The sequence below is a fragment of the Thermobia domestica genome, chromosome 9 (assembly GCF_964235325.1).
Source record: "Thermobia domestica chromosome 9, izTheDome1.hap1.1, whole genome shotgun sequence".
NCBI lineage: Eukaryota > Metazoa > Arthropoda > Insecta > Zygentoma > Lepismatidae > Thermobia > Thermobia domestica.
The window spans coordinates 216,426,817-216,444,436 of record NC_137462.1 but is presented as its reverse complement, the minus strand read 5'-3'; the positions used below and the strand labels follow the sequence as shown (position 1 = coordinate 216,444,436).

The 17,620-nt window shown below is 36.0% G+C and overlaps 1 protein-coding gene across 1 annotated transcript in view; it reads left to right on the top strand.

Moving 5' to 3' along the window:
• The window catches only part of LOC145660594 (uncharacterized), a 33,099-nt gene extending 17,873 nt beyond the window's left edge, over positions 1 to 15,226 (top strand). The window contains exon 3 of the mRNA XM_081725850.1: positions 10,934 to 15,226. Coding sequence (XP_081581976.1) covers positions 10,934 to 12,697 — 1,764 coding nt within the window. The 3' untranslated portion in view covers positions 12,698 to 15,226. The remainder of the gene's footprint in view (positions 1 to 10,933) is intronic.
• Positions 15,227 to 17,620: the final 2,394 nt, after the last annotated feature.

Here is a 17,620-nt window from a genome sequence, read left to right as displayed (position 1 = left end):
AATTAAGCTTGTCTCTGTTACTCGGGAAAGGTCTGAGTCTTTGGATACAAACCAAACCTGTTAAGATAAGGCAGTGGTCATAATCATGAGGAACCAAATCATTGAAGAGTCCCTAATTATTTTTTGTTTACTTTATTTCAGTATTGTTAATAAGGAAAATTAGTGAAAACTACTTTGTTCCTTTACGTTATTTCACAGTCTATTTTGTTTATTTATTTGATATCTATTCTGGAAGTTCTTACGTAAAGCGATTTCTGTGATACGATTGGCATGAGTACAACATGTCTTCCTCCAGATCTTATATATAAAATAAAAGTGATTGCAGCTTTCAGTTATGAAAAAAATACTTGTAAACGTTTCACATTTTTTTCGCTGCGCTGTGTAAGTTTAACGCTTCCTATTTCTGTTAGTATACGAGGGAGGCTAGATAAGTTTTTCTGGCCTCGGAATGAAAATATGGCGCCAGGTGCACACTGATAGCATTTTGTTCAATGTAGTTGACTTGTAGGTTAATACAGTTAATACAACGATCCTGCAGCAACTTTATCCCATGATGATAAAACATTTTGTATTGTGCTGCAAACCATCTTCTACAACTGCTGACATCATTAGTATCTCTAAATTCAGTTTCTTTCAGGTGCATGTTAAGTTTTGGGAAAAGATAATAGTTTGAGAGGGCCAGATCTGGAGAATAGTGGGTCAATGATATGAACTTCAGTTCACACAGTTTGTGTATTGCGATGGGTGGTTTGTGGCAAGGAGCATTGTCTTGGAAGAAGGTAGTGCGTTTGGACAGTTTTTCTCGCCTCTTTTCCTTCAATATAGTATGTAATTTTTCTACCAGGTTTACATATCTTTCAGCATTCAGTGTAGTGCCTTTCCACAGATATTCGCTCAGTATTACCCCCCCCCCTCACAATCCCCAAAAATGACACCATTACTTTCCCAGCGAATTTTTCTTGGTAACTCACTATGGCACCGAGTTTGGTCTCGGGATCATACACATATAATTGCATTTCATCAACAGTAACAATTTGTTTAATAAAGTTGGAAGCACTCACTGAAGAACGGCGCAACACACACTGTGCACAGTCCCGTCTTGTCCGCTTCTAATTAGCTGTGAGGAGTTTGTACACCCACCTTGCCGACAATGTTTTCATCTTCGGTGCTCCTCCTGCCTCTCCTGAACTTTTCTATCCACGATTTCACTGTCCTATATGAAAGATAATCATTGGCCATCCATTATCTGTTTCAATTCATCAAAACTTTTCTTCCCTCCCATGTTCTTTGAGAAGATATTTTTGATTACCACTCCCTTCTTACATTTGGTAAAAGTCAATGTACTCCGTCATGGACACTTCAAGCCTGTAATAAGAGAGAAACATTTGAAATACATTTACGGTATTTTTGCAGAACATCCTCGAAAATATAGTTACATAACATACTATAAGTATTTTGAAAAATGAGTTGTGTGTGACTGTGTTAGGCTGGAAACTTTAACCTCCCTCGTACATGTAATACGTAGTGATTGGGACATTTTTGGTATTAAAAATTACTACGTAGTCCAAATATGTGATCGTCGTCCAGATATCCGTATTATGTATCATAACATATAGTTGCATTTCGTGACATAAACCGTTCAGATATTCAAAAGGTTTATATACCTGTTCTATAGATCAGTGGTTGTCTGCTTCAAAAGTGGTAATTCCATGCCTTAGTACTTTCATTTACGAAGCAGAAGAGAAAGATGTGGTTCATATTCAGTATTAAACATACTATCTACCGTCCATAAAGTCCCGAAAAGTGGAAAAAATGCGGGACTGAGCCGCTTACTAAACTTGGAGTCAATAGCCAGTGGTGTGTGGATATTCCAAGAAGACGACTGGATATTGTTTTGCTTAGCCGAGTTCGATTTGCTACTCAATTCTGTACATTCACTTATTAATTTCATATGTAGATGGTATGATCTAAGAAAAATCTGTTGATTCCTTCCATTTTATCACATTACCGCAAAGTATTCTCTAAAACATAAAGAACACACATAACTGAACATTGTATTTATTTGTGATGTTTCTCTCGATATTTCAAATAAATTCGTAGCCTTTTCAGAAAATACAAAAATAAATTAAAATGCAAATTGTAGAGTTAAAACACAAGCTTAAAACAAAAATATTACCATAGTCCTCCCATCAGAATTAAGTTCAGTCATTACGTGTATTAATTGTGCTGAAGACGACTATCTTCCTATTTTTATTTTGTTTCCTAGTTTCGTTTGAGGACGTAAATTTCAAATATGAATTGAGACCCACGACGACAGAATACTCATATAACTTCTGCAATCCAAATCAAACTTAAAATTCCTGAAAGCATCACAAAATTATTCGTGGTCAGTTTCTTAAAGACAAAACGAATAGTTTGCCCATTGATGCCAAAGATACATATGTACTTACATCATTCACGATGGATGAACGACCTTCAAAAATCAGTTAAGTCATTCAGATATAGATAAATTTGAAATCTACATTAAGGAGGATATATTAAACTATATAGAACTTCCTCGTAGAACCGGGAAGATTCCATGAACATTTGCTCTCCTTTTCCGATCAATATCTCAGGAATCTGTGATCCAACGCACGTCGCACATCAACCCAAACTGGGAAGATGACCCATCATGTTGAAAAATTACTCGACATATTTATCACTTTTCAGTTCGTCGACCTGAAGGCACTAAAGTTTCAAGCATGGTCAAGTATGTGATTTTGTTTATGGTGTTTTCGGCAAAGAAATTGAGTCCCCAAACCTTGTTCATCAGTTCGTACCAAGCGTTGACTTTTCGGGGAGTTTCAAATGTTTTTGTACTATATGAAGTTGTTTCGGACCCAAAATGTTGTGGTTATGCCGATTTACACAATTGTTTATAGTGAATGTTGCTCCATCAAAGATAAAAAATGTTTGGTTTATAATCTATGTGGCGACCATGTTTCACGACAAATTCAACTCGCTTAAGCTTATTTTTAGCTTGGTTTCAAGCACCAGCTGAATTTTGAAGTTAAGCAGTTGTAACCTCTTTCACATGACGTCATAAATAGTTGGTGGAAGGTTCAGTTGTGTATTTCGGGGTGAGAGATTTTTCATCGACTAAGAACGCAGGATTGTCGTATTTATTCAATAATTTACTTTGATGTTCTTGTTTGCCAGGATGTTTTTCTTCGTTCACGCTAGCAGTCTCTCGGAACTACTTAAACCTGCGGGTAATTCTATGATATTAGTGTCGAAATTTCCTTTCAGCCATCTCTCTCTCTCACACACACACACATATATATATATATATATATACTACAACTTCAAACACTGTGAGCGTGGTTTTTTTGGGGGGGATTCTCTCGTTTCCTCCCACTTCTTTCCACCATTTAATGGATTTCTCATCACCACCGTCTCCCTTAACCTCGGTGTACAACCGTTGAACGTTAAACTAAATATTTCATTTCATTTCACTATCACGTCAATTGCTTATTACTTAATCTGATCGAAAGGTAGTTCGTTTCGTTACCTTATTCGCTGCCTGTGTATCAGTGTCCATACTTGTTGGCGTGCGAGGATTTTAACCCACCCACATTCGATGTACTTCATGTTCGCGTGTCTTTTGCACTACCCTCTCCAAACCCTATTATTCCGTTTTAAAGACTGGTTAATATACATAAACCATTGTCAGTCCATGGTTGAATAAAATTTTTTCCATGACTATCTTACTTTGTCAATTCTGTTTTAGGTTAAGACTTCCTTTTCGCTGTAGAGCGCTGAGACATTTTCGCGGTTTTCCGGTTACCACATTGCTTGCATACACCAAACTTTACAATAATGAATAGTGCATAAAATTAGTAATCATATTAAAATCATATGTTATGAAATCCACTCGTTCTTTTTTCTTTTTTAAAAAAATCTGTAAGTCAGTTGTGTGGGCAGTTTTGAATGTATAAAAATGAACCTACAGGACATAATATCTATATACAGTGCAGCCCACTAGTAACGAATTTCAAGGGACCAACACAATGAGTTCTTTATATCTGAACTTCGTTATAAACGAACTCATGTATTTTTCCGAATTATGGAAAAAACAAAGGATTAGGTAACAAACAGATACGTTTAAAAAAAAAAAAAGAATATACAGCGATATAGCATTACATCAGAAGATAATTTTATTAATTGGGTTGTTACCTAGCCTATCGTACATATTGCAATTCTTCCTACCTGTCCAAATACGCTTGAAGAAGTCTGTAATGTTCTTCTAAACCGTGTCTGCTGCCGCTGTTCGGAGCATCGCCGCTTCCACTTCCTCAAACGCCCAGAATGCAATGTTTGACACCGTGTTGCTGTGTTCAAAATGCAAGTTTTCCAAACTTTGAATCACTTCTTTGGAACTCGGGTTGTTTCACATTTTCCACTTCTCCCTCGGAATCTGTTTCATCTTCCTTCGTATCCTCCCTCACGCTTTCTACAATTGAATTATCAACACCGGTATCCTCAGTTACAAGCCCATCGTGTGCAGCGACGTATTGCTCGACAAACGTAATTCCCTGTGTCGCTGCTTTCTCAAATTCACTCCAAGTTTCGGGATCAACAGCCTCTTCCGCCCCTTTTGTAGCAATGACCTGTGGCTTCAACGAACGCCATGCCGCTGCGAACTTTTAAATTGCCACATGTAGAGAGATGCTAGTTTCGCTATCAAGGCGGATGTTAATTAACATCCTTCCAAGTACTCTCTTGCGGTAATGGCATTTCACGGCATTTATGATGCCTTGGTTCAAAGGCTGCATCTGTAAAGTGCAAGAAGGAGAAAGGAAAAGAAGGGTTGTAGCCTTCAGAGTTATGTGCGGTGCAATTGTCCAAAACAACAGTACGTTTCGTCCCGTGTTTTCCATCTTCGAATCGAAGTCCAGAAGCTACTCGCGAAAATTTCCTTCATCATCCACTCTTTCTTGTTGGCATAATACTTAAGAGGAAGATAATTAACTCCCTTAAAACAGCGCGGATTTTTACACTTTCCCACCACAAGTAACTTGTGCAAGTCTGACCCATCACTTCTGCATTACAACAACGCGATAATGTGATCTTTACTGTTTTTTCCGCCTTTGTACTTGTTTCCTTTAACAGAGAAAGTCCTTTGCGGCAAAAACTTGTAAAAAGATAAATAATAATAATAATAAAAAAAACGTCCCGTCCACATTATAGATGTCACACGCGGCGAACTTTGATAAAGCATCCTTTTCTTCCAGTCCTGTACAGTGACATCACTCACTGAAGCACTCTCACCACAAACACTCTTCAGTCCGATGTTTCTACTTTTGAACAGCTGCAGCCAGCCATTCTGAGGCTCAAAACGATCGTGATCCAGAAGGGTAGCAAACGTCGTTGCTTTTTCTTTGAGCACTGAAATACTTTTCGCCCTTATCTCGCAAAACCACTTAAAAAGGACATCTTCAACGTCACTATACACAGCACCTCACAAATTTCTTCCTATTCACAACCAAACAGTTTTCATTTAACTTCTTTCTTACTTCCACTTTGTTTCCCAAAATCGTTGAGAGTGTGTTCGGCGGTATTTCATAATTTTTAGCAATCTCATTTTTCTTCAATTTTTCCTCTTCAACTTCGCGTATAATTTTCACTTTTGTCTAAAGAGATATGGCTTTCCTTTTGTTTGTCATTTTTCAATCTAGCGATGCACAAATACGAGTTTTAATAAAATCAACTTGTGGCGTGTTCCTACCTTACAGCTGCCGGAAATCGCACCTCACTTCCTCTCCGCGCCTAACTCAATGAACTCCAGTAAAAATAGGGATTTCTTTTTAACCTCGACCTTGAATTCTGATGGACGCGCGTTGCCGGAAATATCTGCACCCGGTGCGATTTCTGCTGTCATCCGAGTGGGACGGGGAGGAGTAAGTCATGCACATCGATACATGCCTGGCTTGCACATCGACAACAGCTATGAAAACCAGTTTTGCGGTACCTGAGTTATCCACGAGCAGAAGAAAAGAAAACACGATCCCGTTCTGAAAACTTCGCTGTAAGCTGTCTTTACGGAAAATATTGTTCGTAATACACGGTAATTTCTTCCATGTTTTAAATAGGCGGTATGACGGGGATTTCATTTATGTTCGTAATATCCAATAATTCGCTATTTCCGACTTCGTTATAAGTGGCTGCACTGTATATATAGGGTGTTACAAAACAGCATCGACAAGGTTTGGGAGATAATTCCTGAGACTAAGATAAGACGAAAAGTATAGATCAACATGGGTGCACAAGTGCTTCATTTCGGAGTTATAGGCTGCTGGAAACATGACCAAATGAACTTCAAAGGTCCATAGCGCCAAAACTATGGGAACTGCCGTAGTCGGGTCAAGACTTCATTTGGGAACTAATATGTGTGCTATCCAAAAGTACATGTTTCAGAATCCTAAGGTACTCACGCAACAATTTTTATAGAGGCAGATTGGCTACGGGCATATAATTTGAAGTACTCACCAACTACTCCTATAAAAATTGTTACGGAAGTACCTCAGGAATCTGAAACCTGGATATTCCTGGTTATAACTGGGAAAATTTTACTGTTATATCTGGGTATAACAAACGGTTCTGCGATTGTCCATTTTGGGATAAACGGTTCAGATTTTTTCACACAATCGATGTAGGGCTTGTACGGCACATGTCACGTGAATCATATGAGGATAGTATACAGAAAGAGCTTCAGCTTTCTTCATATAAGGAGCACCATCAGTCAGAAAAATCAAAACATTGTCATATTTCATACCATTTTGCTGCAGAATGTGCAAAGATTCATTGAATAGCCTGGCAATTGTCGCATGGTTCGTAACTGAAAGTTCTTTAGAGGCTAGCAAGAAATGTTATTTCGAAATTATTTCATCGTTTTTCAATACACTTAGTATGACATTTCCCACTTTTCTAACACTAGCAGAATCACTGGTTTTCATCAATGCTCACCCAAATATTTTCGTTTTCACCATACTGACATAATCTGTGTTAATGTTTCTTCCTAGCACTTAAGTAGATACTTTTCTCCGAAATGTTGATTCCACCTGGAGGACTTAAGTTCGTATATATTTGGTAAGAAAATTTCGGAGCTCGGGATTGTGTATCTTATACAGGGATATATCAGCAGAAACGAACGCTTTACATAAATCGAAATAATACTGTGTATTTGTTGTGACGCTGGAAGATGAGGGTACAGTAGGTTTTCCGATGAGAACTTGTCGCGATGAAACACGTGACGCAGCAGCGATATGTCTACTACCTGACAGTATTGCACTACTTGGGAACGTCGATATGCACTTACACGTTTCAAACACGATTGACAAAATAAGATTTTACCGTCGGTGGTAAATATGTTTCTAAATTCCTGTACGTAGTTTTCTAAACGTTCACGCATCGATTTCACTTTGGACATCGTTTATTCACAGATCCAAAAATATGAACTTCACCACTGTACGACAGTAACTCAATTAACAAGTCACACATCTTCATTCTGTGTATAAGTCACTGGAGTCAAATCTGAAACGCAATAATGTTACGAAGGAAAGAGACGTTTGACACCAAAGTTTCTGGTAAAAGAGTGAAAATTAGCGTGGGATTTTGAAGCCGGACTGGAAGCCCTAGCATCACCACGATTGACAAATCACATGGTGGTTAAGGCAATGATAATGCACTGCAACGAAACCCTTTTCCTTCTTTAGTAATATAAAATATAGTGCTATGCGTACAATTACCTCCCCTTCACCTACGGTCACTCGTCCTCCCCTCAGTTTTGGCTTCAAAGTACAAAGCTCTCCTTTAGAAGCTCTTTGTTTGGCATAAGTTTCCCCAGCGCTGATTAGCAGAATTTATGAGGACGCTGTTTCTGCAGGTGGGAAATTGTTTGTAAATACGATGGATAGATTTATGTAGCTTATTCTTTTTCCAATGTCAATTTCTTTCGAGAGAGAGAAAAAAATCGTTGTGAAATTTAGAATAAAATAACGAAAAAATTACTATACTATAATACATTTGTTTTAGCATATTAAGTTTTATTATACCTTTTAACGTATACATTGACCGTTTACCTGCCGAGTTTAGAAGGAATTGAATATTTAACAAAAAGTTTACTTGTTTCCTTTTAAATGGAAGTTAATATAGATCTTTATATGCTTTTATTTACAAAAAGTGTTTTACATGTATGAAATACATCGTGTTCCCAGTGAAACCTGTCTTTAGCGGAATCGAGCGGGACTTGCAAAAATTTCCGTTAAAGTCAGGTTTCCGCTTAGTGGAGGTAGCCCTTTCTTTTTTAATATATATATATATATATATATATATATATATATATATATGCGTATAAAGGGGCATACTGAGAAAATATATTGCTGTACGTACATTGTTCGATTACAGTACTTCTTTCTTCTACGAATAAATACACACACACAAAAAATATATATATAAAATGAATACAAAATATACTATGCACACGTTTTCTTATCTTTCTAATAGCCAAGCAGGGTTTTCTGTGTACATTGTTTCTTGGCTGCTTGACTTTCCGCATACACTTTAGCCTGAGAAATTATACTAAGTGAATCAGAATCATTTTTCCGTAAGGCAAATTTTTGCAGTTCCTTTAAACTTCTGAGAGCATCTTGATATGTATTTATTCTACACTCTTCTTCGAACTCGGTATCGTATTTCTCTTCTTCCTCTATCTCGTTTTCTTCTTTCCGACATTCCGTATGATTCTTGATTAAGTTGCGGGGATTAAGGACAATTTGTAGGGGTGAATATGAGTAGTGGTTGGGGAAGGTCAACACTGCCCGGAAATATTTAACAAAAGAACGAACATTTTATCGCAGACAGTGTAATGTATATGTCTCACAAAATGTCTAAACATCTTCTAAACGCTGTAGTCCGGAACTCAGAATTTTCCGTTAAATGTTTATTTTTCTTTCCGTTGTCCGCGTAACACAGTTTCCGCTTAATCAAGGGACTTTTTACACGTTTTGTTCTCCAAAATTCACGGGACCGTGAAATATTTCCGTTCCGTTTAATAAAGGGTCCGTTGAAGACAGGTTTTACTGTATATATTTTTACATGAGTTTTGTCCTTTATTTTGTCATGAGTCTAAAATGAGGATAAAGTTTGAGTATACGTATTTATTGTGAAGAATAATGGAATGTAGTTTTGAATATAGTACAATATAACAGCATGTCAGTGTGAATATAATACAATTGGAAATTCAATATAATTTTATAATCTTTACAGAAATGCAACAGTCATTTTACATTGCGCCAATTTAATGGTATTTAGGAAAGCAATAGATGTGAATTCTTTGCTTATATTCTAAACGCTGCAAACAAGCATTTCTTCCACAAAGGACACAACGTCCTTAATCACATTGTATTATGGAATGTCCATCAATTTTCCTAAGTGATGGAGAAATTGTTCTTGGTCCTGGTGTTGATGTGATTCTCATCCGGCGCATAAGACGTCATTGTAACTTTTTTTCCTGAACTCAAAATATTCACTTTCATTAGTGTTATGTAGTTCCCGATGCATAAGCCAGCTAGCTGTCACAGCAATATTCAAGCCATTAGAAAATAGGTTCCACCACCATTTTTTGAAGCGAAGTTTAGAGTGGTAACTTGGCAATAATTTGTCAAAAACATCAACGCGGCCCATACCTTCATTATTTATAGCCAACGTGCAAATCGGTTTGTCCATAATTTCTGTAGGGGTTACTTCGTCCAACATGATGTCATTTGTCTTCTGTGAGGCGACCGTCTTTATCTGGAGGAATTTGATATAAATCTACGTCATCTTCGAAGACACGTTGTGCTTCAGAGTCACTAGTCATCAAATATTCTGCAGCATCTTGTAGGTTGCGAAAGCTTTGTTACATACAGTTGATTACTACACTCATTCACTATCACAAATTCACGTCGACAAAAATAACAAACACTACTACATTTAGTAATAAAGGCAGCACTGTTGAAGAACAAAGTAATTACGTCACCTTTCTGACGTAAAACTTAGAAGCCCCTTCGTCAACTCTAGCTTGGGAATATAAACTGCAACAGCCAATGTTCCCTTGGGAACATAGGGTAAGGGGAAAAAAACAAGGAATGTCCATGTGTGTGCTTTAACGCGTGCTTTGTCCTATCTGTTGATGACTCTTGGTACTATTTGACTGTATATGTCATGTATACATAACGTAGAAATATCTATGTAAAAAGGAGCAAAAGATTTGACTAACCCTATTCATTTTGTACAGCTTTTCAATATTAAAACGCAATTTTCTCGAAAATGCAGTTCTGTGACATTCCTTCTTTTTTCCCCTTACCCTTGAAATGTATGTTACTCTTCATCTTTTAAATGTATACAAGTGCAGTGGTATTTATTATATAGAATGACATTTCTCAGTTAACATTTCAGACATTTTCATGAAAAATAGTAATAGTACATGAATTACAGATCGTTCACCAGAGGTATGGCGAAGAGTGCCAAAATCATAAAATTCATATTCTTTTTAAAAGTCTTAAAATTAATTCAGCAACTAAATATTTCAGCTAAAATAACTGCTTCAACCTTCCTTCTTTATAAAAGGCCAAATCTCGTCCATATCGTTACTTTACAACCTCACAATAGGATTTCTAAAAGCATGTTCCCAATTGGGAACATTGGCAGGTAAACGGTTATTAAGCAACAATTAGGTTTGTATAAACCGGAAATGCGGATAAACGGTACTCAATGCATGCGCATATTTTAGTAGAGTAAATTTATGGAAATAAAGGTCTATATTGCCATGAAGTATAATAAACAGTAAAGTTCCTAAATATATCTGAACATCTTACAAGAAAGATAGATAACTCAATTGACTTTTTTCTTTCAGAATTTAGCTGACGGGATGCCTACCAATACGGAGGAAATTTCCACGAAGAGTAGTGTGACTATAAAAGAAAAAGAAGTTGAAGTTATTGTAATAAAAACCACGCCGAGTGAAGTTGGTGATAACAGTTATATAGTGACTCATATATACGATAATAATACACATGAAAAGTGTGTGAATAAAGAAGGAAATAAATACGTATGTTTAATTTGCCGTTCTAAGTTCTCTTCGTTGTATTTTGTCACTGAACACTTAAAGAGGGATCATGAAGTAGTGTTACACGTGTGTCGCATTTGTGGTTTGGAATTTGGTGAGGAGGTTGATTTAAGGTACCATCTTATTGAACACGAGCAATGTGAAGAAGGTGAGTTTAAATGTACATTGTGCGAAAGAGATTTTACAAGCTCAAAAGATTTCAAACAGCATAATATTTCTGAGCATGGTGCCGATTTAAGTTTAGTATGCACTTTCTGCGGAGAGAACTGTACTGATCAAGAAACGCTAGAGACACACGTTCAAACGCATATGGAAATAGAAGGTGCGCATAAGTGTGTGAAGTGCTCGAAACAATTTACAACAAAATTAAGTTACAGTGCTCACATGAGATTACATAAAGATGATTATCGTCCAAAGTTTACATGTTCTTATTGTGAGAAAACTTTCTCAACAGCCCAGCGCCGTGAAACCCATGAAAAAACTCACACAGGACAAACTGATTATATTTGCCCAACATGCGGAAAGCAATTCGCGTCTTCGAATAATTTAAAAATCCATAAAATGATTCATGCTGGTTATAAACCGTTTATTTGTAGTGTGTGTGGTAAGGCGTTTACTAGAAAAATGGAAGTGGACGATCATGAACGTACCCATACAGGTGAGAAACCCTTCCAGTGTGAAATATGTGGTACCAGTTTCGGAAAACGCAGCAATCTTCGATTGCACAAACGAGCCACTCATTATGATGATCGTCGCTACATATGCCAAGAGTGTGGACGAGGCTTTAAGAGACGTCGGTTGCTCGATTACCATACACGAAGCGTTCACACAGGCGAAAGACCTTACCAGTGTGAGATATGTAAAGCCAGTTTTGTGTATCCGGGACATTTTAAAAAACACATGATCATTCACACAGGAGTTAAACCATTTAAATGTGAAATTTGTGGGAAAGCGTTTAATAGTAAAGATAACCGAAATGCCCACCGTTTTGTGCACAGTGATAAAAAACCATATGAATGTTCTGTTTGTGGAGCTGGATTTATGAGAAAACCTCATTTGTTTAATCACATGCAAACAATGGAGCATTTAAGCGACACAATAATAGTAAACCAATCTATTGTTGTTTTGCCTGAACAGAAGTTGTCAAACGATTCCGCTACTCAAGAAAATAGTCATACTGATGGACAAACTGAAATCTATATCGAAGGCTCCGAAGAACATGTTATTATCCCGGATTACCTTCCCAGCATTGCGAACGATTCCGTAAAAAGTGATGTAAGCCATGAGGAGGAAGTCCAGCATGTCATTATTGATGGACCTGTTCATTTCACTGATGTTACTGATATTGAAGAAATTACCGAAAAAGAAAATAAACACACTTTGCTGATTCCAGTATCAGAATGCGATATATCCGGTTCTGCAGCTACGTATTACGAGAGTGAGATGCCGACTGTAGTTGTAGGTGAATCTGTGTATGTTAAACAACAAGGACAACCGATTCAATTAATACAAATTAAAAATCGTGACAGTGAAAGAATAAATTGTGAGTAGGTCTCCTAGGCTACGTCAGTATAAGTTAACACTGATGAATGAAGTGCTTTGTGTGTGAACGAATTAATTTTACGAAGGGCGGGTTAAATATTGATTTATTATTATTATTAATAAAAATCAATCTGTTGTTTCAGGCGAGAAGGAACTCATTTGAGATCTATTCATTTACGTACCTGTATTATGAATTAACATTCAAAGAAAAGGTAAATTTTGTTGGATATCAAAACCTTCTTTGGTAATTTATAACTTACTTGCATTCACTTGGTTCATTTATAACTTTACTTTGTATTAATATAAATAATTGGAACAGCTTACACACACACACAAACACACACACACACACATATATATATATATATATATATATATATATATATATATATATATATATATATATATATATATATATATATATATATATATATATATATATCAAATTAATGAATCCCAAAGCAGAAATAGAAAAGGGATTGCTCATTAGAAAATAGTGAAAACATTATTAGGAATTTCAGGTGTTGCACATTATTTTTTCCCTATTAAAATGATCAAATTAGCTTGTCTTGCAAAGTCGCACTTTTCTGCACTTTTTCAATGCAAGCATAGTTTTGCACTTTTTCTTCGCATTTTATTCCTATTGCATATGTAATGCAAGTGGGCCGCGGTAACTCAGTGGTAAAGCGTTCACCTCTAGTGCATGAGGTCCTTGTTTCGATCCCAGCTCGCACCAACTGAACTTTGTGGTGGACAAACACCGTTGCGTAGGTTTTCTTGTGGTTCTCCCGTTTCCTCTCATTTTCTTCATTCCACCATTTCATTAATTTCTCATCATTACCGTCTCTTCTAGCCTAGCCGGCATAACCATGGGACGGAAATCTAATAAAGATTTCTTTCTTTTTTTTTTTTCTTTTTTTTTTTTTTTTTTTTTGGATATATAATGCAGAAGCAAGCACGCTAATTCTTACAATGTTGTGTAAACTACAAAATATTTAAACAGTTGCAAGTTCCATAAACATCTAGAAGTATTATTTAGATATTCTTTAGATATATGATCCGAAGATTTGGGATAAATAACTAGCAAAGCAAGAAACACCGAATGTGTGCATAATTACATTACTTTCACTTCGGTTCAGTCACGTTAGCTGCAAGCTACTGAGAGGAAGTGAAGAGAAGTGATATCAAACTGGCAATCAGAGACGTGTATTGTTGATTGGTTTTGTACACATACATAGTGACAGGAGATGTAGCCTCAATGAAATATAAAATAAAATAAAAACGAAGTATTAAATGTTACTTGTTTTAACAATTTCTGGACTTGTGATTTTCAAACATTGTGTTCTGGGACTTATTTTAGACAGACTTAATAATGATGCAATTACTTTAGGTACTGTTTTTATGAATATTTGAAATTTCCAAAAAAAATTAAAATTTTTTTGCACCTTTTTAACCAAAATTTTGCACCTACTGTATAATTCATCTCTGTAATAATTAGATACACTCTCTTTTACTAAATGCTTCATCAGATAGGAAGACTTGGAGAGAAAAAAAATTAATGAGCAGAAAAGTAGTTGTGAAGCATCCTGGTGAGCGCCATTTCAGCCAACTCATCCCATTAATTTTATCTTCCTTCATCAATTATACTTTTGACCTGAGAACACTATCACGTGACCATATTTCACATGGTCTGTTACTTTTCCTATCTATTTTTTCTGGGGGTCATGGTTCAGTGGTAGAGCGCCCGCCTCTGGAGTGAGACTCCATGCTCCGATCCTAGATCTTGTCAATTTGTGGTGTAGAACATCGTGTTCAGGGTTTTCTCCTACTTTCTCGTTCTACCAATTATTTCGTAATTATTTAATTTTCAATCGTTTGTCTCCTTTAGCCTAAACCGCATAATCGTGGGAGATATGAAATACTTTCTTTTCTTCCTACTTTATCTGTTTAACGGAAGTGCTTATAGTGTGATTATATTGTCACTATTTTCTGATCCTGCTTTGGGATTCCTTTGTTCCAATTAATACACGTATTTACAGACGCGGACAGATTATATTAACAAAATTGCCTTTTCAGGGCAAGATGTGGTATTAGATCCATTTGGAGCATGACTGTAGTCTCTGATATGCCTGTTGTGTTTCGTTTACACTTCATGAGATTCTCAGATCCCTTTTTAATGTTCACGAAACAAATGACAGTTCATTTTGAGCATTATATTATATTATGTAGTAAATGCGTGCTATATATTTATTTACGTTATTTCACACTAGAAACTACGTTAATCTATATTTGCCTGTTTGTCTCCTGGTACAATAAAGCTATTGTACACAACATTGATAATCGGAAACAATTCTCCCCAAAGAGAAGGCGTTAAATTTTCGAATTTATGGAAAACATTGGTTGAAAATGTGCCAACAAGATTGCTGTCTTAATAGTAGACGAGGAGGGAGTGTATGTAAAGTACTGACGCATAATATAGTATCAATAACTAGTCCCATGTGTACTTAGACTTAGAGAAATAAAAATTTATTTCTAAAACTGTGTTTCAGTTGCCCATTTTAATAATAATTTGTACACATCTGGATGTGTATGTACACGAGTACTGAAAAATGGCAACAGAGATTATGTAGCGGGCCTATAAATAAAAAAAGAAATAAAATAAAACAGGGTGTCTACTGGTCATGAAAGTCATAAAAGTCATGAAAAAGTCATATATTTTGCTTAGTGGTCATGAAAGCCATGAAAAAGTCCTTTATTTACCCAACTGGTCATGAAAATCTGAAATCTCAGAGTATATTTTTATACTTCATACTTTTATACCTCATACTGCATGTACTGAAACAGTTGTATCAGGTCAGTAATTGTGAGAATTTCTCTCACCAGTTAGTGCTGGCTAACTGGTACTTTACTGTCTTCCTAGCTGCTCCCCATTTCATCTTCTAGTCTCTGTAATACAGTAACAACTTTTTACTGTCCAACTTTCTGATCTGCTATTTCTTTACTTCTAAGAAATGTAGATTGTGTATTTTTGGGACTTTAGACTTATGCAAATAATATTATTCGTTTGAGTTTGCAGATTTTAAATTTGATGATCTATTTTTTTTAAAACGAGTTTCTTTTATAATTTGTTTTGTCTTTGGGAGTTCTCTGAGTGCTTAATTTCAGACAAATTTCTGCTAGATGGATAATTATATTCAGAATTAAAACTTCAAATACAGTATAGAGTGATTCACTGGTAAGAGCAGGCCCGTATTTAGGTAAGTGCTATTCTGTGCTCGAGCACAAGGCGGCAGAATTTTAGATTCTTTCTTTAAGATTCACAATAAGCGATATTTAAGACTAGCAACCCGCATAGTTCCGTGCAAGCACGAGAAAATATGTTAATGTTTTTAATTCGCTCTAATTACAGTAGTTATTAATTAGCTATCTTATCTGAAAAAGTCATCTTCTCCTACCCCCACCCCAAGGGGTGACGATGAACTTGAACATCATGAAAACTGATATCGTTAAACTCAGAGACCTCGAAAACTATGAATTTAACTCTAATATCGGTCGTTTTTTATTACTTTTAAAATCTCGCCCCCTCCCAACCTTACTCCTAGAGAGTGGAGTATGACCTTGAAGTTTTTTTTTTAAGTTTTGATGTGATACTAGTATGCAGACTGTGAGAAAAAAATATTTGTAAAAGTGCCCTTGAAAAAAGAGAAGAAAGAAGGCATCAGACCCCATCCAGGATGAAGGTTCCATTATGAACAAATTCAGTATGTCTTATCAGTATGTTTATGTACGCTAATTTCAAATATGACACGATGGAAAAGAATTGTATATTTACGTAATTAGTCTTTTCTTGTAAACGAAAATTATAAATTTAGAATTCAGAGTACATAAAATGCAGATAAAAAACCTAGCTGAATGTAACGGGACTGTTCACAAGATTTTTTTTAAAATCTATAGAACCTGGTAAGCCTTAAACCCATACTTGAACCGCAATTAAAAATTTGTTTACTGCCTTTTAAATTGCTGTTGCATTTTAAAATTAGTTGTCAGCTAATCGACATTATGTACATTAGACAAATAAGAACATAATGTGATCTTCATCTTAACCGATGCATCACTGATGGTAGGGGTTTATTATTACTAATGGTAATTTTTTATCACCATGATCATGAAAATTTGAACAAAAAGGTCATGAAAAGTCATGAAAAGGTCATGAATTTACTTTCTGGTATTCCAGTAGACACCCTGTAAAATAAAAACAGGATGGAAAATCAGTCCGTTTCCAGTTATAAGTTATAAAACAAAAAGTGAACTTTAGCATTTATAGTAATCAGTTCAAGGAGTTACCTAGAAGTAATGTGTTTCCCGTAAAACATGTGTTAGTTATCAATATTGCCGCATTAAAGCAACATTATTCCTGTGTTAATGTTAAGTTTACTTCTGTATATTGGACGTTGTGATCTAATAAAAAGGAGAAAGCAGGGGACATGTCCATTGAAAATAAGTTTTCCAAAAATACAGAAGGCTGGTGTACTGTTTATTGATTTTATGTCTGTTTTGTCACCTAGTATATAAACAGAGTGATCGAAAAGCCCACGAACCAGAACTGTAAGACATCCTACAAGTAAAACAATGTTACTTCATGTGTGCAAGTGATGCTGAAAGTGTCCACCTTATTGTACGGTACACAATTGGCCACGACACCACATGTTTCGTGCCCAGCGACGCAAAGTAGGCACACCAATTACTGTTACGCAGTAAGTGATCTTTCAGTGTATGCAAATCCCTATGATTATTTTCGTAGACTTTTTATTGTAAATAATCCTACAAAAAGAAGTCTGGTGATGTCAGATCAGATGGCCTTACCGCCCACAATTTTTTTGAAATCAAACGTTACCAAAAAAATTTCAAATGTTTCACCTGATGTATTAGTCT